Source organism: Choristoneura fumiferana, chromosome 11 (assembly GCF_025370935.1).
Source record: "Choristoneura fumiferana chromosome 11, NRCan_CFum_1, whole genome shotgun sequence".
Classification (NCBI taxonomy): Eukaryota; Metazoa; Arthropoda; class Insecta; order Lepidoptera; family Tortricidae; genus Choristoneura; species Choristoneura fumiferana.
In genome coordinates, this window is record NC_133482.1 from 10,476,463 (window position 1) to 10,499,805 (window position 23,343).

General features: G+C 39.3%; 1 protein-coding gene across 1 annotated transcript; it reads left to right on the forward strand.

Annotated features, from left to right (window-relative positions):
* The first annotated feature begins 3,265 nt into the window (after window positions 1–3,265).
* Gnpat (dihydroxyacetone phosphate acyltransferase) lies at window positions 3,266–23,096 on the forward strand. The gene is made up of 11 exons (XM_074094526.1): window positions 3,266–3,740; window positions 4,557–4,733; window positions 6,858–6,987; window positions 9,082–9,285; window positions 11,072–11,223; window positions 13,557–14,049; window positions 14,516–14,653; window positions 14,884–14,963; window positions 15,821–15,982; window positions 16,580–16,728; window positions 17,394–23,096. The coding sequence occupies exons 1-11, from the start codon at window positions 3,558–3,560 to the stop codon at window positions 17,536–17,538; spliced, it is 2,013 nt and encodes a 670-aa protein (XP_073950627.1). The 5' UTR covers window positions 3,266–3,557; the 3' UTR covers window positions 17,539–23,096.
* The last annotated feature ends 247 nt before the right edge of the window (window positions 23,097–23,343 follow it).

Sequence of the window (23,343 nt, forward strand, 5' to 3'; positions counted from 1 at the left end):
TAGTTTGCACCTGAATCTTATGACGCTTCTTAGGAAGGAAGTGCAGTACTTTTTTAACGACTTCGAGTACCCTGCTAAACTAACAACAACAGATGGCGCTGAAATTATACGTTGTGACATGATGCTACTGAGGAAGGATTGTGCCAAAAATTAATTTAATTATACAACAAAATTAAACGACAATAAATTAATAGGGCATATTCTACGGCATATTAGGCAAAGCTCTGCGCAGGAGGCGACACTAGCGTACCGTATATTATAGCTACATAGAAATGCCCATAGATGTGAAACTTAGTAAACAGGCTTTTCAGTTGATATTTATCCGCAGTTTGAAAGGAGTTTTCGAAAATCCCATGGAATCGGATAATGTTGGACATTGAAGTTTGTATGAGAAAATCTCATTATGTACACTCGAACCAACTGTGTCGTGCCGTGGTCGTGACCCACTATGAAACCTTTTCGTATTAAAAGTCATAGTGACATCGCATTGCTTGACAAGGGAACTTATTAGTATGACACTTACTGTGAGAACGTTCTACGTTTAATATTTCTGAAACAATAAATATTTCAGGATTTTTATAAAACTAATTAACCTAGCCTAACCTAAAGGGTTCCACACGATGGCACTGAAATAAATCCTGAAATATTTACTTTCCGTGGACCCTTCAAATAGAGACGGCATCACATTTAACCGTCAGTTAACACTAATCAAAGGATGGTGAAACAGCCCCTAAATAGCGAAATCTACGCAGACGAAGTCGCGGGCAAAAGCTAGTTTTAAATATAAAAAGAGCAACCAGCATAGAAAATGGCGTAGTTTTACAATTATCAGCTTAAAAAAATTGCATTTGCAATAAAGCACTTGTCTTAGAAAAGCCTTGAACAGAAAGTTGCACTTTGCTCCCTCTCGTCAGGGAGGAAAAGTTACTTTTCTGACACGAAAATGACACGTCGTACAAAAATTTGGTAATAGTTAGTTGTCAAAGTGAATCATCGGCGAAACGTTGGTTGGCAAGTGAAATTCGGCCAAAGAAATTTTTGCGAAAAGGCAGAACACCCCCAAATTCATATTTCTTTCTTGCTTACATTTGTCTCAAACGAGAAAGAGGGAAATATGATTTTAGATACTAGATTCTGATTCCGTGCTATCTAATATACACGCCATGAACTGAACCCCCCTTTCTACAAAACGGTATTCACCTAAATATTGCACGCGAGTTAAACCGAACATTTCACAAATATCTATAAGCCCCTGCGGCAAAGTTGAATGGAAATATTATATGTCTACGCTAATTTACATTATTCCAACTAGCTTGCATTATTTAATCGTATTGTGATTGGTTTACTTGAATTAACAAGTAATTGAACTTGAATGGAAAAGGTAATAACAACATATTCACACAATCGCGCGGTATGTCCCCGAATGAAATGAAAAGACGATTTGTTTCTCTCCCGTGTTTCTCTCGAACTCATCGCCGTTCCATGATTGGTGTAATGGTGTGATTCACAAATGACACGATCATTATCATTATCATAGTCAATGTTACCAGTTACGGTGATAATAATTCGCTTAAGTGCAGTAGTTCCCAAACTTATTTTTCTCGTGGACCACTTTCAAAATTTTACTGGTTTCGGTGGACCCCCTGCTGCTACATTTCTACCACATTCTTAAAGTCGCCAAAAAATAAAAATTGTGTCGCTTCTGAGTTCTGTCCAGTCGCTTGCCTTATTAAAATATTATCTGCTTAGTTAGGTACTTAAAACAATGTAGGTAGGCCCTTATAAAAACTATGCTTACATTTTGGCTCTTTACTATCAAAAGCAGATAAATTTTCGTGGACCCCCATTTTTTGTTCACGCCTACGTAGACCCCCAGCAAGTCTCCCGTGGACCCCTGGGGGTCCACCTGGACCACTTTGGGAATCACTGCTTTAGTGGGTGACAGACGTACGAGCAAGTACGCGTACTTATGGCTCGACTATATTTTTCGCCTGTGTGTGACCGTAAGTACGCGTACTCGACGGCGATCCAACCGGTTTGAAATCTTGCTCGTGCCGCGTACTTTTAGTTCGAATATGACAGCACTGGGCTTGTAGTTTGCAGTGTTGCCAACGTAGGCAATTTGTCGCCAATTAGGGTTTATTGGGATGGAAATCGGCGACGTAAAATTCTGGTTGCCTTTAAGGCTACTTAAAAACTACTTTTTTTGTCCTTATAGTAATTAAACGAAAGAATCACAACATAAATTAACATAAGCACAAGAAAAAAAATACCTCCCACGCAAAATGTAGTTTTAGATCAAAAAGAAAAGAGTGGACGAATGAATAAATAAATAATTAAAAATAATATGCAAAATTAACAATAAAAATGACCAAGCGCAGTGTAGGGTTCCGCACTAATATTTTGCATACCTTACTAATCTTACAGCCCCTTAGAGTAACGCGGGCTTCCTACGGAAGGGAGTAGCCATTCGCCGCGTTCCCCTCTGTCAAAGTACAAGCCCAACTGGGCACACACATTTTATAAATCAAGGCGCGCTCGGATTTCAAACTAGACCGAATCCAGTCGCGCGAGTGAACGCTGCAGTGCTAAAAATGCGGCATTGTTCAGTTTTCTGCTGTAAAAAGAGATCTGGGACATCAAGCTTGCAAAAAGATGGTGTTACATTTCACATGTAAGTGAAACGTATTATTGCTATTTCATTACATTTAAACAGCAGTCGTATATTTTATCACTATATTATTGTCGGATTCGTTTACCAACATCGAGACCGCTAATCCGTAAACGAATCGGTCTAGCGATAAATTCGACTTTTCGCTGATGAACAACTTAGTGATGTTACTGTCAATGTGTGAGTTTTGAGTCATCTGTACACGAATTATTAGTGTATTGTTGGATTATTTATGTGTTAACGTCGTCATTACAGTCAGTTGGCAGTTTTGTTTTTGCATGTAAGACTGCGGAACTGCACTTGTGTGCACATTTTCCCCCGCACCAAACGCCAGAACTATTTTAAAGGTAATCTACCGCTAAGGCTACTCCCTTCCGGTAGGAAGCCCGCGTTGCTGTAAGAACAGCCCTTAGAGTTATGAAATTTGACACCGGATCTGGAATATACACATAGGCAACTTTTTTAGTTGACCTCAGTTTAAAATTGGCTACATTAGGCTACTCAAGCTGTGAAAAATGGCGATATCAGGTTCCGCTTTGTGGCAGCACTGGTAGTTTGCTACTTGCTACCTTCTCACTTCACTTGCTTGCTTGCGTAAATAAAAAAAAAATTGCTTGCTTGTGTTTGTGTCAGACTGACAGTCATGACAGTGTCAGTCAGTGTCAGTGTCAGTTGTTCAACATCGACGGGGGTTGTGTTCTCGTGTTTAGCGCTTGCGGTATAGGTACATTTAAAGTGTAAAAATTTAAGTGGACGAACTGATTATTAAATTTGATTGTTATCGTTATAACTTGTGAGTTATTAGGAATGCATTGTTTATTATTTTCAAACCAATAATTAACAAATAACCTCATTTTAATTCAGAAATAAACAGAAAGAAAACAAAATGAGTGAAAACGTAAATTTCAAAGATATATTATTGCCGCGGAAGACTGAAAGTGGGATATTTAGGTTTATGTCCCGTGCTTGGTATCCTCAGAGAACCCTTACATTGGACAAATATCTGTCCCCGCAAGATTTGAGAGATGCTGCAGCCAATTCTGTTTTCTTGGACTCGGTTATCGAAACGGTAAGACCCTACTACTTAAAACTGTAAGCTATCTCAAAGACAAGAACGTGGAAACATCAAATAGTATAATTGGGGTCCCACTCAGCTTTATGATGCGGCAAGCTGCAACACTATTTTTCAGTGGGACCCGAATTCTAAACTTATTGAAATTATTTGCAAAATTACAAAACTGGGAATTCTTGGCTTGGTCTGAAACATGATGTCTGTTATAAAGAGACAGAACTTCCAAGGTTATTGGTACTGGTTATAAAATGTCACCTTTATTGTTCTGCCTCTAATGACCTTACCATAAAAAACTTAAATATGTCGTAAACATGCTCAAAATAACAATTTTTTATGAACTGTATGTACAGAATGTTTACTTCAGTTATTGTCTAAAGTTTTGAGGTGGTATGGTCAATGTCCAAACAAATAGAAAAATAAACTACATAGTTCTATTTTATTTAAAAAGGGACATTACAACACCATTCAAGTAATTTAAACCCAGTTGTAACTGTATGGTTGCCAATAGAAGGTTCAGCTGATTGATGCAGTGTGCTGCAGAGAAATTATTATGAGTATGCTTGCACTAAAGAAGTTACCTATAAATAATTACGAATGTAGTATTGTCCTGAGGTCTCATTGTCTGAAAAACTTGATCACAATCGTTTTCACCATTTATTTCTGTGACAGGGTATAAGACGAGGATAGAAAGATATGGTGAATGCGATCATGAACATCAGCACATTAGAGAATTATGGCCTCTGGCCTCTTTGGAATGACAGTACATAGTTTTATAGGTAAATGCCCAAATTCCATTGCATTCCTCCTTTCCAGGAAAGTCTAAGAACTGGTGTCTCCAAAGAAAAGTTAAAAGAAGAAGTACGTCAATATTTAGAAGAAATGGGTTTGGAAAAGAAACTACATGTAATCCGTTGGATGGGCGTTGTGTTTCTCAAGATAGCCTTCATGATGAAAATAGGCATTTATGTCAATGAACCTGCAGTACTTAAGGTAATTTTGTTTATTTATTTATTAATTTAAAATAAAAAAATACATAATTCACATAAAATGTCATTCAATGAATTTATATTGCAATTGTCAGGGTTTAATTAATATTAACAATACTTAACAATAACACAAAATTATTAAAAAAATGTTATACATACGCTCAAATTAAAATATATTTTGGTGTATGTTTGCCAAATGTCAAGTTTCTAACTCTGTTTTTGAGATAGAACATTGAAAGCGCACTTTGCTAGCTATAATCATTATGATGAGTATGTAATACGAGATATAAGAACTTATTATATAATATTTATAATATATACGCTCACTTTATATAAACTCGTTTAGTATAACATTCACTGGAAACAAAAAAAGAATAATTTTAAAATATCTAATTTTATAACGTTGTTTATAATATCAATTGATATAACGATCAAAGCGTATAATGTTCATAACGCCTAAGATTTAAAACTTATAATTCATTAAAAACTTTGATGCAAGCAAACAATCAAGCAAGCCATTCATTTTTTCCGTTCTGTTACAAAACAAAACCTAACATCAAAGGCTAAGTCGGGAGCTACGTTACGCTTCGCCCAGTTTCGTCTTGCTCGCTCGCTTTGCTCGCTCGCCGCCACATAATTTAACTTTTACACAAATTATTTATTATATATCATGAGTGATATACCTTATGTACATATGTTATGTTAAAAGAAATTAGTCTATATAAATCTTATATAAATTGAAGTTACATAAAAATAACATTATATAAATTAAGCGTTATACGTTAAAAATTAAACTTTTTAACTGCCGACGCAAATAGAGGGGTGTTATAGGTTTGACCGCTATGTGTGTCTGTCTGTGGCAACATAGCTCTTAAACGGGTGGACCGATTTGAATGCTGTTTTTTATTTGTAAGCAGGTTTTCTAGAGATTGTTCTTAGACATGTTTTATCAAAATCGGTTCAGCCGTTTTTGAGATATTGAACTTTGATGTGACAATGTCGGGGGTTTTCCAACTTTTTCTTATAGAGCTAGCATTCATTATATCTTGTGAATATAATGTAATATATTAGATATTTTGTAGTTATATCTCGTGGGACGCACCCCATTATGATATCATTATGAAGGTTAATTGTGAGCTCTGGTAAAACGCAACACGCATCCTAAACCACTAGAGCTAGTGACTCGACCATTTGGCAGACATTATATTATTATGTACCTTGAAGGTCAGAAATATGCTATGCGACGTTTTCCGAAATTTCCGAAAATTATTTGGATATGGAGTATTTAAAAGAGATTTTCATATTTTAGCTCTGAGGTGGCTCTATCTCCGTAACTATAATTATGAGAGACTTTACATTTATTTATTCACATAGGTAGTTATTATGGCTTAAAAGCTTTAAGGATTTATCGAAATTCCCGCGGGATAAGGAATACCTACGCGAAGAGGTTAAATGCTGCACGCTCTCCGTGCTCTATCTCAAAAAGTTGCTCTACTATTTTATACCTAGTAGACACAAGAAGTAAATATTTAAAACAACTAGCTTTTGCCTGCGGCTTCGCCCGCGTAGAATTCGGTTAACGCGCGCTGTCCCCACGGGAACTGTGAATTTTTTCGGGATAAAAAGTAGCCTATGTCACTCTCTGGCCACTATCTCTATGCCAAAAATCACGTCGATCCGCCGCTCCGTTTCGACGTGAAAGACGGACAAACATACAAACACACACTTTCGCATTTATAATATTAGTATGGATAAGTAACAATTTTCATGACTCGTGCATGAACTTGCTTGAATATCGTGAGACGGAGACACAATATTTTATTAGAATTTTGAGTTGAGACAATTTTAAGAATGCTAAAATAAAGGTTTATACAAGTTTCTATAGCTTTTAAAAACACTTTTTATCCCGATATTCCCACGGGATATAAGATTAGACAAATTTTGGCGCGGGGGTTTTTATGTAACGTTAATGAAAGGTACGATATATTTTTTTTTTAATTCCTACGGTTTTTTTTCGAAATTCCAGAATTTGCAATTCAATTGCTAGACATAATTATAAAAGCGTGCGAAGCCGCGAGTAACGGCTAGAATTTTAAATAACAAGTTTAACATTGCGTATGACTTTTAGGTGCGAGAGAGCATGGGAAAGAACCCCGTCCTGTTTCTGCCCACGCACCGTAGCTACGCGGACTTCTGCGTGATGACATATCTCTGCTACCACTATGACATTGACTTCCCGGCCGTAGCAGCAGGAATGGGTGAGAGACTGAGAGAGATACCTACAGCCAAAATGTTAATGTGTCTCGAGACTCACCGATTGGACGATAGTTTGTGGAGGGAGAATAGTATTTTTCAACCAATGAGTCGCGACCCCACGGGGAATGCTATTAGGATTGTAGTAATTTCAAAGTACTCTCATTATGTGTATAAATCTTTACAGTCGCCATCTGATATTTTATTTGTTAGTTCTTTACCTCAAAAGCATAAATTCCTTGTAGCGATTCACCAAATCGCATTTCACCTCGAACTAACAAAATATCAATAGAATCATGTACTTGACGCAATTTTTCGCGTAGTTTTTTTACATTAGTATAATTAATTCGTAGCATCTCATTTTTTGTGTAGTATTTTACCCTAGACGTATCACTTGTACATATATGTTTTGTTATGGTTATTTGTTTATCGACGATGTGCCTGCCCGCCACATTTGCATCACCGCTTTAATCATGTTTCTTCGAATAAAGTATTACGGCATTGATTATTTATCACTCTCATCTTGAATATCTAATAGCCAAAGTACAAGATAGCTTTTTTACAAGTATTATTTTTTATCTTTGTAATAATAATGATGAACATTGAGGATGTGATAAAGTCCGGAAAATCTGATCGCTTGGATAAAGGTATTCCACCAATCAATTGGGTAGGTACTCGTACTTTCCTGGGTAGCAAAAATATTATTATAATTAGTCCGTAGAACCCTTATAGTTTCGGCATGTCTGTCCGTCCGTCTGTCTGTCTGTCCGCAGCTAAGCTCAGAGACCGTTAGTACTAGAAAGCTGTAATTTGGTATGACTATACATATCAGTCACGCCGACAGTGATTAACTAAAAAAAAAAATTTTTTTAGGGTCCCATAGACGTAAAGTGGGGTGTTTTTTTTTTCGATATATCGATAACGATAACAGGTACCTCCCATAGACGTAGTGGGGGTGTTTTTTTTTCTCTACTAACCCTATAGGGTGGGGTATCGTGGGATATATAGGTCTTTCAAACCACTTGGGGGGTTGCGAGGACGATTTTTCGGTTCAGTGATCTGTTTGCGAAATATTCAACTTTAAAGTGAAAATTTTTCATTAAAATCGAAATTTAATAAAATCAAGATGGTAGTAAGTACATCAAATTTACAAGGAAAATTATAACGGCTAAGATTGCTACAGAATTATTAGTAGTTTAAGAGTAAATAGCAGCCTAAGGTATGTACAAAATATACCTAAACTTGAAAGATTCCGTACACAGTACGAAGCTCTTGGCCGGTTTAATTTCTTTTGTTTATCAAATAAAACGTGACAAAAATGAAGCGCGTCAACGTCTGGTCGTGGGGCTCGTGACGTGACGCCGTGATGAAACGTGTTAAGGGGCGTGATGTCGTGCGGAACTTTAACAGGCTATATTATCTTCATCATTTTTTTTACTTGACAAAAGATACGTATCCAATATTTGGATAACCCGCGACCTTATGATAGCTACGTTTATGCAAGAAATGTGTGTTTATGTAGTTCCTCCACCTCCACACTGTAAGAACACATAAATCACACAAACCCATCTATATCACCACCACCACACTACACTGACGCGTTCCGAATTCAACCAGAGCTCATCTTCAGATAAACACAACCGTTCACCATGCTACCAGATGTTAGACTTACACAGTTACAGTGTTTACATAATGTTACGAACGCAGTAAATCCATACACATCTACGGACCTACCACATACAAACAGTAGTTTTCCGTGCGAAGTTTTCTCCGGTTCGGAGTTCCGCATGGTGACCTGTGCCTACAGAATTGAAATAAACGTATGTGTGTGATGTATTTACAGAATGCCGGGTCGGAATTCCGAATGTATGTGGCGGCGCTAACACACATTTCTTGCATAAACGTACAGTCGAGAAAAGTAAATCACGTCCTGGGGTGGAACCTTTTTGTAATCAATTTTGCTGTGATTTTTCTGACAAACGTTTGGCATGTCAACATGACATTAGTAGCACAAAGTTTCCACCCTGGTAGTGATTCAGTATTTCTCGACTTGCTATCATAAGGCGAGCAAAGTAATTGCTATAGTTTATTTATTGCAGACTTCTACTCGATGGCGGTGGTGGGGCGGCGGATGCGCGAGACGTGTGCGTTCTACATCCGGCGCACGCTCGCGGGGGCTCCGCTGTACGCGGCGACGCTCCGCCAGTACGTGCGGACCCTGGTCGCCAAGCACTGCTCGCCCATAGAGTTCTTCTTAGAGGGCACCCGGAGTAGGAGCAACAAGAGCTTGCCCCCGAAGTATGGTGAGTAGGTTAATGAGTACCTGGTCAACTTCTTCCTAGTCGTTACAATCTTGACAGAGTGGTCGTGGTCGTCATATCCAGGGTGGTGATACGGCGCACTATCCGTCGCCATTCCTCTCTCTCTGTTGCCTTCCTAGTGCATTCATGCAGCGAACTGCCAAGTGCTGCCTTTATTTGGTCGTTCCAGCGCATAGGCGATCTGCCTTGTGCTCTTGTGCCCTCAACATTACCCTGTACCACCAGTCGCTCCACAGATGTATCATCTCGACGCGAGACGTGTCCGAAGAAAGAGAGAATACGGCCCTGTATGATGGAAAAAAGACGTTTCTTGATGTTGAGTTCCTGGATAATGGAGACGTTGGTCCTAAATTGCGCCCATGATATGTTAAGCATTTTCTTCCAACACCACATTTCTCTTTCTCGCGGCGTCTATTTTCTTTTTCTCGCTTTCTCTCAGTGACCATGTCTCTGCACCGTAAAGAAATATGGGAACAAGTCGCCTTTTTTTGGCTTTTGTGATGCCTTTGTCTCTCCATATTTTCCTCAACCTGACCTTCGCAGACCTAGTAATAACCATAGGTACGCCGTTTTATCTCATCCGTCATCTCATGATCACGTGTTATCTCGTTTTACCTGATGAACTACTGTGCCCTAACCTCCTAAGTCCTCGCGTATTAACACTAAGAATAACGGCCGAATGTACTTTATAAAGTACAAATCGTTCATTGAATAAAGAATTCTAAGAATTTTGAAATAATGTCCAAAATAATGTCTAGGTCTTAAACGCTAAGTTTGTTAAAAAATGACAGGACTCAAGAGGCTAATGTTGGGCTACCGATTCGAAATTCTATAATACCTACTGATATCTTCACACACATAAATCCAGACTAGTCCCTCCCCCTGGAAATAACCCTAGATACGCCAATGGACGGACTCATCTCTTCCAGCAGCGGACGCCTTCCGGCTGATGATGATGATGATGATGATGGTGTATTAGTCGGAGGCGGAGACTGAAACCTACCGCTGCACTCTACACTATACACCGACAGTAAATCAGTACAGTAGAATAACACCACCTATGGTCATTCTATGAAATAATGATATCATTTATTTATTTTACTTTTATTTATGTCGCACAGACTCCACTAATTGAGTTTTTGTGGGAAATACGAGTATATTAATTTATATGGATGTGGAAAACACATACGTCGCTCAGTCGTAATATTAACACGTTCCCTGTCCAGTGTAGTTATCTACTTGGATACTAAAACTATACTACCATTTAGTCCATGTACCATCAGCCTAATAAGTGGTCTACCAATTTTTAAACAAGTTCCTATCAAATGAATATGTCGCTAAAGTCGAACTTTCAAGTTGACAGACACGTCTATTGGCATTATTGTTTTATGACATGCAAACGATTATCAACTTTAGGGTGGTAGAACACATATTTGGCTGATGGTACCCAAGAGGATGCATTATATCAATAAAAAATGTTGAAGTGGACTTGTGAATATTATTTTGAACTTCGTATGGTGGATAGGAAAAGTGTAACCTTCCAATTGTTTCTGCACGGGCGTTAACGAGGCCTATAAGTAGTGCCACGAGAGTTGAAGTGAATGATTACACATACGGCTACATGAAGTACTTACTGATTGCACAAAAGCAGAATTAATGAAATGTATGAGTGAATGTCAAAATCCCGCTGTCATTACATGGCATGTTCTTGTATGCGTGACCTCAACTCTGATGGCACTACTTGTGCTGATGAGTGCGATGTTAACAGGTATGCTGTCGATGAGCCTGGCGCCTTGGTTCTCGCGCGACGTCAGCGACATCACCGTGGTGCCCATAAACATAAGCTACGACCGTCTCATGGAGCAATCACTCTTCGCGTACGAGCATCTTGGCGTTCCCAAGCCTAAGGAGTCTACTGGGGTGAGTGTAACCGTCTTGTTTTCAGCTCACTGCTGCTCAGTGCCGGATTAAGACTATTTTATGCCCTAAGCAATCCACGCCTGTGCATACCCGCAATTCGCCAGTCGTCTCGTGATCATGACGCAACTGTGCCGAAATATCAAAGCTTTTCTAAAATCAAAGTACGCGGAACTTAACCCGAGTTTAAATCATAAAATTCGTGATGAATGACCGCGATAATCTAAAACATTGTGCACCGAGTACCTAGGTCAAATTCGTTTAGTAACGTTATCGATTTTGATAAATATGCGAGATTTTTAGGTTAATCACGTTCATTGTGCAGCGTAAGTTTACCAATGTTGACTGACATTGGTGAATGGTGACGATATGTTTATAATGTAAGTATACTACAAATGTAAATAACCATCCGGTTTTTAAAATCTCCTGGTATTTAGAGGAAAACTGTTTTTAACCCCCGACGCAAGAGGGGTGTTATAAGTTTGACGCTAATGTCTGCCTGCCTGTATATGGCATCGTAGCTCTCAAACAGATAGACAGATATCGATGCGGTTTTATTTACGTGAATGCGAGTTTCCTTGCGATGGTCTAAGGACCATGGATTGTCTAAGGGTCTGTTTCATGAAATCGGTGGTGCAGCCGTTTTTGAGATATGGAACTTTGATATGACAATGTCCTGAGTTATTAAACATTCTTCGTTGATTAGGTTATTGATACCTTTAATTTTAAAACCTACAATTACAGAAATGTTTAAAATTAAACTAACCCCCTTGAAACCCTTGAAATATTGAATCATGTCTTTTGTCCTGTACGACGGGCCACATCAAATACCTGTGATATTTATGTAATTGTTTTTTTATTCAGTCAATTCGGTTCACTACCCTGAAATGACAATGACAATTCAGTGAGGTCCTTTCCATTGTTTCCAACGCAACATAATTGTATTTAGTACTTTAAACTACCCATGCCTATTGTCTACGCTGTATTTTGTTATTTGTAAACTTAGGCTGCAGCTCCACTGAGGCGGAGACGAGCGGAGCGCAGAGGAGACATGTAGGGATCGACCAATCACATTACATCTCGTCTCCGAGATGTGGATTTCAAGTGGATTTCAACTTATATGATTGATCGATCCTACACATCTCCTAGCCTTATTGTACTGATTTGTTCGTATTGTACACAAAGTAGCCTTGGAATTCTGCGTAAGCATATTTAGTAAACATTCATATTTACTCAAACTGAATACTGACTGACGTAGTTCACACTACACACGTTAACCTTCGTAAGGAGATGTCATACGCAAATTACAAATACACTCGACGCTGCTTCGTGGTTTTAGCTTATTATTGTGTGGTCTAAAATAGTAATACCGCAGCAAAGCAACGCTTGTCGCCAACCAGGATGTTAATTCCACCTTGCTCATATAGATACATTGTGCGAGTGGAAAAAATACTGTTGATAGATAAGTCGATTGAATCGTTTGACTCGTAACCGGTGGTCAACATCTTTATATCATGATGATGTCCGTTATCGAATAAAACGATGTCATTTGTCACATTTACGTTTACATAGATATTTGTGATAATGATAACCCTTTACCAAAAATAAAAGTAAATAAATAAACCTCGGTTTTCTTCGATTCCCTGAAGATTAAAATGAGAAAAAAAACGATCTTTTGTTTCAAATTCTGATCTGAACGATATTAGCAAACTGGTTAAGTGTACTTTGTTATAAGTTCCGCGCGGACGATCGTACACAATAAACCGGACAGGGACTTGATGGAAATCTCATTTTTTTGGCCAGATGCCTTAAGCAGTTTAGACTTGCAAGAAAAATCGTGCAAGTTGCATTACATTGCGGCGCTCGATTGACCACTACAAACTCGTTGGCTTATGGATTTACGGCCTCGCAATGTAATGCAATTTGCTCGATTTTTCTTGCAAGTCTAAACTCGGCTTTAGGCCCAACACACACGGTGAAACGCAACTGCAACTGCAACTTCTAGTTACTTTTGAGTTTCATTTGAGTTTATGCCATAGACTCCTTTGAGGGACCGCACATGACGCAACCAGTTTGAAACTTTGCGTTGTGTTGCGTCATGTGCGGTCTCATGTCTAACACACTTGGAATTACTATCGTCTTCACCATCTCTTTCTGTCACACGGTATAAGACGAGGGTAGAAGGAGATAATTAATGCGATACTGAACGTCAGGCGCGTTAAATAAAACGTCCTCAGTTCATTAATTTCAACAGTGAGTCACAATTCAACTTTCGACTCGATTCGATTTTACCTTCATTTGTTTTTTTTGAAATTATACCTGAAATATTTTTTCAGGGCCTCCTTAAAGCTCTGCACAGACTGAACGATAACTTCGGGAACATTTACATAAACCTCGGCGCCCCACTCTCAGTCCGGGAATACCTAAACAACGCCGCATCGGACAACACAGAACGGCTCAAACCAGTCGACCTGCAGCAACTCACACAAGCCCAGTTCCAGAACGTCCAAGACATAGCCAATTACGTCATCACACTGCAACAGAGAAACACCGTCGCAACCATCTCGAATCTACTAGCTTTAGTGTTGATGCAGAGTTTGATGAATGGGACAGCTTTGGAGCTCAACGAAGTTTTAAAACAAGTTGAATGGATGGTGGTGGTTCTAAGGGCGTTAGGGGCTTCCGTGTTTGAAAATGATGTTAGTAGCAGCGTGGCGAGAGTGCTGGTGATTCATGATAAGATGATGCGGCTGGATCGGAAGAATCGCCTGCGACTGCTGTCTATTGAGGTCGTCGACGTTTCGGTTGAAGTAAAGAAGAAGATGAAAGGTGAGACATTTGGCTGTAAGATGTATTAGTTAAAAAACGCCCTTGGATAAGGTATTTAAAGTCGTTGAGCGTTTACATGACAAAGTATCAACATTGCGACGTTCAACAATGACAAGTCTAATATAAGTTTCGTAAACCAATGACGATGTTTTATCTTCGCAACTACTTACAACTGTTGACACCATTTGAGCTCCATCTCACCTGTTGAAAAGCGGAGATTAGGCCAAATGCCAAATTGTGCAAAGCTGCAGGCCGGGCCCAAGCTAGTATTACACAAAAGCTCTAATAACTGATTTATGCTTCTGTTGTATTGAAACTGAAAGTTAATTTCCAGAGGGGGTGGTAGTTGCCCTCTCCTACTCCCCCCCTGCATCAGCCTATGACTTAGCCTTTACCGTGCTTCTAAGAACTTATCTGATAAAACTTAATAAAATTGAGCAAATAACATATATTAAATACATTTCAGGTCACATATTAAAAGCGGAGACGATGGCGAACGCCGTGCCAATAATCCAACTTCAGTTGTACGTTAACCCGATGCTTCACTACTTGGTGCCGCCGGCTGTGCTCGCGGTCATAGTGACCCGCGCGCCGCTCGCCAGAGGTAACATCATAACATACTCGTACATAGCACTCATCATTAGTCATCATTAAGTACCTACCGCTGCTGGGATTCTGAAATCCAAAAATAACCAAAGCATTTTAGGTTTTTTTTTTGTACTCTAATTGATTAGTTCAAATCATCCCAGCCTATTTAATATTTATATTTATTTTAAGTGGTATTTTATGTACTTTAATCCGTTACAATATTATAAAAGTTTTTTTTTTTTTCAGAACAGCTGGTCGCAGATTACAACTGCATCAGAAAGCTGCTGAGACACGAGTTCTTCCACTTGGAGAGGGCTGAAGAGAAGGTAATATATTATTTGACTTGCCCTGTTTGTGGTTGATTTTTTGTCTATCTCTATCTAATCTTGAAAGATAATTTTGACTCGCTTCCAATGGTGAGTTGAAATTTGGTATATATATGGAAATTGTTTTTTTTTTAACGGAAACTTTTATAAACTGCTGCTGCTGTTCGCTACGAGGCTATGACATAGTCGCACACAGCTTATCGTTTAAAAAAAACCGGCCAAATGCGAGTCGGTGCAACATTTATTAGACATTAGCAAAAAACGGCAAAAAAATCACGTTTGTTGTATGAGAGCCCCCCTAAATATACTGAGCGGCGAAAAATGTGGCCCTCGAATGTATTCAGAAATAGGTAATTTTGTAGCGTATGGTGGAGCGATGATCTTCGCAGGTTAGCTGGCAAGAACTGGATGAGACTGGCCGAGGATCGTGCTCAGTGGCGTGCAACTGGGGAGGCCTATGTCCAGCAGTGGACTAAGATAGGCCGATGATGATGATGATGATGAATTTTGTATGTAGAGTGGGCCAAATTTTGTGTCGCTGAGATTTTTTTTTTCTGTTTTTAGTATTTTTTGTTATAGCGGCCACAGTTATACATAATCTGTAAAAATTTCAACTGTTTAACTATCACGGTACAGCGTGGTGACAGACGGACGGACGGACCGACAACAAAGTCTTAGTAATAGGGTTTCCGTTTTTACCCTTTGGGTACGGAACCCTAATAAAAGCAAAGCCAACGAGACGAGGTCACCACGAGATCTAGTTTGATATGTCGTTATTAGTGCACTCACTCTCTTCTCGTTGGTCTTGCTTTACAAACTTAAATATCTTCTATCACAATTTTGTAATTTTCTTTCAGAATTTTGCAGATTCCCTAGAATACTGCCTACAAAACAAAGTGATAGTAACAGACGGCGATACATTCGTCCCGGGGTCGGATGACAAAGTCTCGTACCTTCTGAAATGGGCCGTGTGGCCCGCGCTCTCTACTCTTCTCATATGCGCAGATGTCATGGCCCAGGTAAAGTCAAACCATTTTTATTATATCGCGTACTGCCTCTTCACAATAAATCGTCGCGGATTGTGCAAATCCGTGTATTTGAATAATTTCGCGTATCCGATAAATTTAGCCAAGTTCCAATTTTTACTCCATATTCGATGTTATGAAATTAAAACTATATGTATGTACTTAAATCTATCAGTCGCACTGATTCATGTACCAGGGTGGAACATGTAACATGTGTGAATCAATTTCGTTATGGTTTCCTTGACAAAAGTATGGGATGTCAACATGACATTAGTAGCAGCACAAAGGTTTATCCTGGTGCATGGTTAAGTTTGTTCGACTGTATCTGCTGAAAATTTGCAGACCACTTCCTGATATCCGATTAAACTGATACGTGGTATTAAATCGGTGATAAATTAAACAGTAATCTGGTAGTGAAATTTAGGTGCTCCGGCCAGGATGACTCTGCAGGACGGAAATCCTCAACGAATAATAGCATAGACTTGAAATTTGGTACGGAAATGTAGTTCGGATGTCAATTGTGTTTACTTTTTTTTTTTTGTTCAATAGAGAGTTATACATACTTGTTAAAGACCAATTTATTACATACAGAACCCGCGCTGCACGCACAAGCTCGCGCTGCAGCTAGTCCAGGAGGCGGGCGAGGCGCGGCGGCGGCACCCCTACTGCCTCAGCATGGACGCGGCCGGCAACTGCCTGGCCGGGCTGGCGCTGGCGGGCGCTCTCGTCCGGGACAAGAGGTCAGTACCGTGGAAACTATGCAATTATTCGGGATTAAAATTATCCTAGGTCCTTCTCAGGGTGTCAAATTTCTATACCAAATTTCATCACGGTCAAAAGTCAATCCAGCAAGAAGTGAAAGTGATGGTTATATGATCATGAATCATTTTAAGGCTTTGAATTTCTTGAGTCAATTTTTGACTACTATGGCTCAGATAATTATGAATGAACGAGGGCTACTTATTAGCCTCCTAACGCCCAAGTATTTTTTTTTTGATTTATAAACATTAAACTTTATGTCATTAAATTTATGATAGAGTTTGATGTTCAATTTATAAAAGACTCGGCGTTAGGAGGCTAAAATCCATGTTTTATAGTCTGGCCACCATAAATTGGCAATGGAAAAACGCGGCAAATAAAACAAAATGGATTGTCAACACATTTTTTAGCAAAACGAAAACCACTGTTTACACACTGGTAACTCCGTAAATGAATTTAATAAATAAAATAAACGAGATACTCGCTACCTCTATTGGATTATATTTGCGTCCTTGTGTGTGTCACCTGTGACGTATTTGTAACCGGTTTTTTTTTTTTTAATTTGCCGCCTTTTTATGCCCCCACGATTTGCTGGTACTACTACTACTAAATAATCACCTTAACATTATTCATCTGTATATTTCAGCGAACAAGAACAAACCTACGAAATTGTACCACCCGTCTTAGAGCAATGCCGGCGTCTCGTCAGCTCGGTGTTGCCAGAATTCAACGTCGACTTTACCGCGAGCAACCCTGTCATCTTGGATCACAAATTCGCTTCTAGGTTATAGGTATAGGTAACAGCTATCTTGGCTATAGCGCCGTATTAATCGCCCCAGTACCTACTGCTTCGCGTAAAGCAATGAAGTGTAGAATCAAATAACTGCAAACTTCTGCGGTGGTCTGTTGGATTTGGAAAAAATGCTACCTGAATTTTTGCGTAGGAGTTGCTTGTAAGTCGTTTTCGTAAGCATCGTTGCAAAAACTTTATTTGATGGTGTTTTATTTTGTTATGAAAATTGTTAGTAGAAGATCCGAACTTGAAAAGATCTGCACCGGTCTGATAATAGAATGAAATGTATTTTATATTAAATTTAATATATTAGAAATTGTTTTGCTAAAAAAATCCTGAACGGGCTATATTGTAATTAAATGCAGCCAACCCTATATCAACGTGTCCACAATAAAACAGCGCTTACATTGATATACAATTTGTTCTATTATCTAATCAAGTGAAAGTAACCGGCATCGACATAACTGTTTAAGCAACCCAGTAGTTCGTCCAGGTAAACAATAGCAAACCCAACGTCTACATATTCTATAGGTTTTTTTTTCTTTAAGTCAATATAAAATTTTCTTATTATGTCGATGATGCAACAAAAAATTATAAAAAAACATTTTTTTTATAAAATACATTTCATTCTATTATCAGACCGGTGCAGATCTTTTCAAGTTCGGATCTTAGACCAGTAATAAGTATTGATAAAGTATTTGATATAAAATATGATAATCGAATTTGATGCCTTGGTATTATTGGTTGTATTTTATTTATTTAAATAAATATATTAGGTACCTAGATATGGCTACGTAGGTTGTTGTCTTAGCCAATCGATTTTGGTGATATTTTAGTTCTAAGAATTTAGTTAACGGTGTGTGAAAGGATATAACAATATTTGAAATAACTACGTATTATTATTGTTTTTTTTTTAAATAGCCAATACAGTGTCCCACTGCAGGGCAAAGGCCTCCCCTTTTTCCTTCCACTCGTCTCTGGCTTCGAGAAAATATTGTCAGTCCTGCTGGAATCGCTCCAAATCGTCCCGCCACCTTCTTTTAGGCCTACCTCTGCTCCGCTGCCTGTCGCTTGGAACCCAATCAGTGCGATTTTGGCCCAACGATCCGGATGCATCTGGCAGACATGACCTGCCCATTGATATTATTAACGCATTCACTGCCACCGACGCATATATGCGTTTTCAGAACTTCACCCAGTGCCCCTGTCATAATTATTCATACATCTTGAACGCACATGTGCGTCGGTGGCACCTGTGGAAGTCAGGTGGCAGTTAATACGTTAAATTTGATATTATTCGATTCTTTCATAAAAATCGGTCAAGCCGTTTCGAAGGAGTTTGGTCACAAATATTTTTGACCCGAGAATTTTATATATTAGATAAACCTTACATTAACCTAATCCAATCCATATCAAAATTAAGGTTTACTAATGTTTCGGCGAATAACGTTTGGCAACCTGTTTCATTTCGCAACTTTTCATTTCCCAACTGTTTGATATTTCTGAAATGTTGCGAAATGAAACAGGTTGCCAAACGTTACGTTGCGAAAAGGCAGTACTCGCAAAATTAATAATAATCATGTAAAGTTTATTTCTTGGATATATCAAATAATATCAAATGTAGCATTATACCAAATGCTACAGTTATATCAGATGTTGTTATATCTTCCGAGCCATACCCATTATAATGCCATAAACAATTCGAGTTGCCGTATTATTTAGAATAGATTTAGTGAGAAAGATTTTCCATTGACAGTTTGTTGTTTATTTACGATGAAAATAATGTCATGACATAACGTTTTTGTTACCCAGTGTATTTGTGATTTTATTATATTCATTCCGTTATGTATTCGTTAGAGATGGTGAAATTATTAGTTAGACTGGTGTTTTAGTTTTAACCGTTTATGTACTTTATATGGCCTATTAGTTACCGCCATGATTTTACAATACAATACAATAACTCTTTATTGCACACCAATTTTAATCAAGTGACAATGGGATTTCCCCCCGACTGTTACCACTATAAGAAATTGATGGTAACTATGTGCAGTCAACTAGATATCTTTAAACTTTAGTACCTTGACGCTATTCTTTTATTTTTATGCAAATGTCCAATCATGAAGAGACAGCGACTAAGTAGTTAAGGGTAAACATGTCTATGACCTTGATCAGTACAGGGATAGAAATTGAATTTTTGAATCCCTCCCTGTAAATCATTTTAGATTTAGGGCGCTTACACATACAGGCATTTTTGTCGCACGACTGTATTGCTTCCGACTCGTATCCATACATATTTAAGTAGCGCAGCTGCAGCGCGACAGCCGCGCGACGGACGCGCGACAGAAGCGCGACTGCAGCGTTCCAAGCTAGCGGTGGCAGATACGTGAAGCGACAAAAACGCCTATATGTGAAAGCGCTCTTAATACGGTAAAATACCGTCTGTAGTTACCCGTGCTTGCGACTAGTCACGTTATTTGCCTTTATTTATAACGGTGTTAGTTTAAAAAGTATTACAATGTTAATTTATTGCGGAAATAAATTGAGCTGAGTATTAAATTGTGGGTTTTGTGATTAATTTTATTCATTAACCTTTCTGATAAACTTTTATCTACTTCCAAGCCCCGCGAATAGGGAATATTACTGCAATTTTATCCCGTCAGTATATCTTAAATGTCCGTAGGATGCCGTAATATCATATTATTTCAATTAAATTTTGGAAATATAGCTATCGCTACTATCGATGTAAATATCATTTATTTTGTTACTCCTAAATATGTCATGATTCCTATAGGTATTAATACTCTTTGGTCATGATCCGTAATGGCGACAAAATATAAAGAGAACTGACGATGTCATGGCGGTTTTTCTACGGTTTGTGATTTAGACACGCTACCACAAGATGAATAATAGTTTTATATTGCTTTCCTATGGATGAGAAATTAATTTTATAAGGGCGGTTTCAGGCGGGTTTTTTTACACGCGCTTAAATCCATCACGCGTGCACGCGCTCTTCCCTCCGTGTTTGGTATGCGCGTCAATGCTCGAAGAAAACAAAACCGCACACGCGCTTTTAAAAACGAGCTTATACGCACGTATAAAACGCTAGTTTGCAACCGCCCTAACGAATTAACCGTTATTTAACGGTGTAGAACCATAAACTAAGACATCTGTACAACATGCGCGCGGGCTCGAATACTTTCCCGCTCGCACAGTAACCTATCTCGCTCGGCGGCCCGATACACCCGAGCGCCTACGAAGGCTGCATTCGGAACTAATAAAAGGCGCTGCGCGGACGAGAGTGGATCATTCAGCTAGTGGTCTAGCTTGAGAGACGGCCTCTGCTATCCTCAAGTAAAACCAACAAGTGGGTACGGGGTGAGACGGCCTCTGCTGTCCATTCCATAAACTCACAGTTGTATGCCTATACTTTAGCTAGGTTATTTAAGTAAAAGTAAGCCCTAAACCTGTTTTGTAAGTTTTCCTGAATAAACTTTCTGAACTGTCTTCCTGGCGCTTCATTCAGCCTACAATCTGGCGCCCAACGTAAATAACGTAAAGTACTAGACGCCACCCTACAATCTGGCGCCCAACGTAAATAACGTAAATTACTAGACGCTTCATTCACCCTACAATCTGGCGCCCAACGTAAATAACGTAAATGACTAGACGTAAATCAAAAGAACTTAAGCAAGAAGATAGCCAAGAAGAAACACATCAGATGGCGATTCAATATACTCCTGAACAGTTTGAAGAGCTATTAAGTCGATTTCCCTTACATTCGACAACAAACAAAACGGATGCCAGCAGTTACGCCATTGGAGCAGCTTTAGTGCAGGGGGAGGGAGAGAGAGAACACCCTATTGAATATGCTAGTAGGCTACTTACTCCAGCTGAACGCAATTACACAGTGACGGAAAGTGGATTCTCTGCTAAACTCGCACCCCGTGAAGATGATCCATACGTAATCATAAATAAAATGGGAAGTTCAATCTACGAAATTGCTAATGTAAACGAACCTAAGAAACCCATTGGAAAATATCACACATCTGCTATAACTCGATTTACAAAACGAGATGATAAGAATCCAGAGCCTGTCCTACCTATTAGACGACGGGGACGGCCGAAGAAACAGCAACTCGTTCCAGTTCCTGGTACTGGTACTCTTACGGGACGTCAACGAGTACCAGAGGGGGAGAATGTAGAACCATAAACTAAGACATCTGTACAACATGCGCGCGGGCTCGAATACTTTCCCGCTCGCACAGTAACCTATCTCGCTCGGCGGCCCGATACACCCGAGCGCCTACGAAGGCTGCATTCGGAACTGATAAAAGGCGCTGCGCGGACGAGAGTGGATCATTCAGCTAGTGGTCTAGCTTGAGAGACGGCCTCTGCTATCCTCAAGTAAAACCAACAAGTGGGTACGGGGTGAGACGGCCTCTGCTGTCCATTCCATAAACTCACAGTTGTATGCCTATACTTTAGCTAGGTTATTTAAGTAAAAGTAAGCCCTAAACCTGTTTTGTAAGTTTTCCTGAATAAACTTTCTGAACTGTCTTCCTGGCGCTTCATTCACCCTACAATCTGGCGCCCAACGTAAATAACGTAAATTACTAGACGTCACCCTACAATCTGGCGCCCAACGTAAATAACGTAAATGACTAGACGTAAATCAAAAGAACTTAAGCAAGAAGATAGCCAAGAAGAAACACATCAGATGGCGATTCAATATACTCCTGAACAGTTTGAAGAGCTATTAAGTCGATTTCCCTTACATTCGACAACAAACAAAACGGATGCCAGCAGTTACGCCATTGGAGCAGCTTTAGTGCAGGGGGAGGGAGAGAGAGAACATCCTATTGAATATGCTAGTAGGCTACTTACTCCAGCTGAACGCAATTACACAGTGACAGAAAGTGGATTTTCTGCTAAACTCGCACCCCGTGAAGATGGTCCATACGTAATCATAAATAAAATGGGAAGTTCAATCTACGAAATTGCTAATGTAAACGAACCTAAGAAACCCATTGGAAAATATCACACATCTGCTATAACTCGATTTACAAAACGAGATGATAAGAATCCAGAGCCTGTCCTACCTATTAGACGACGGGGACGGCCGAAGAAACAGCAACTCGTTCCAGTTCCTGGTACTGGTACTCTTACGGGACGTCAACGAGTACCAGAGGGGGAGAATGTAGAACCATAAACTAAGACATCTGTACAACATGCGCGCGGGCTCGAATACTTTCCCGCTCGCACAGTAACCTATCTCGCTCGGCGGCCCGATACACCCGAGCGCCTACGAAGGCTGCATTCGGAACTAATAAAAGGCGCTGCGCGGACGAGAGTGGATCATTCAGCTAGTGGTCTAGCTTGAGAGACGGCCTCTGCTATCCTCAAGTAAAACCAACAAGTGGGTACGGGGTGAGACGGCCTCTGCTGTCCATTCCATAAACTCACAGTTGTATGCCTATACTTTAGCTAGGTTATTTAAGTAAAAGTAAGCCCTAAACCTGTTTTGTAAGTTTTCCTGAATAAACCTTCTGAACTGTCTTCCTGGCGCTTCATTCACCCTACAACGGCTTAAATTTGTTTTTGTACTATATTAACATTTTAGCGAGGTGTAATATTTTGTGTAATAATGTACCTAATAATTATTATAATGATTTATTCAGAAAAATTGCGGTACAATATAAAAAACACAATCTTTTGATAAAAATCTACGTAACACGTCTGCCTGAACTAAGTGAACACTATATGCACTATGCTTCATGTGCCCTTTCGGCAATTTACGGAAAAA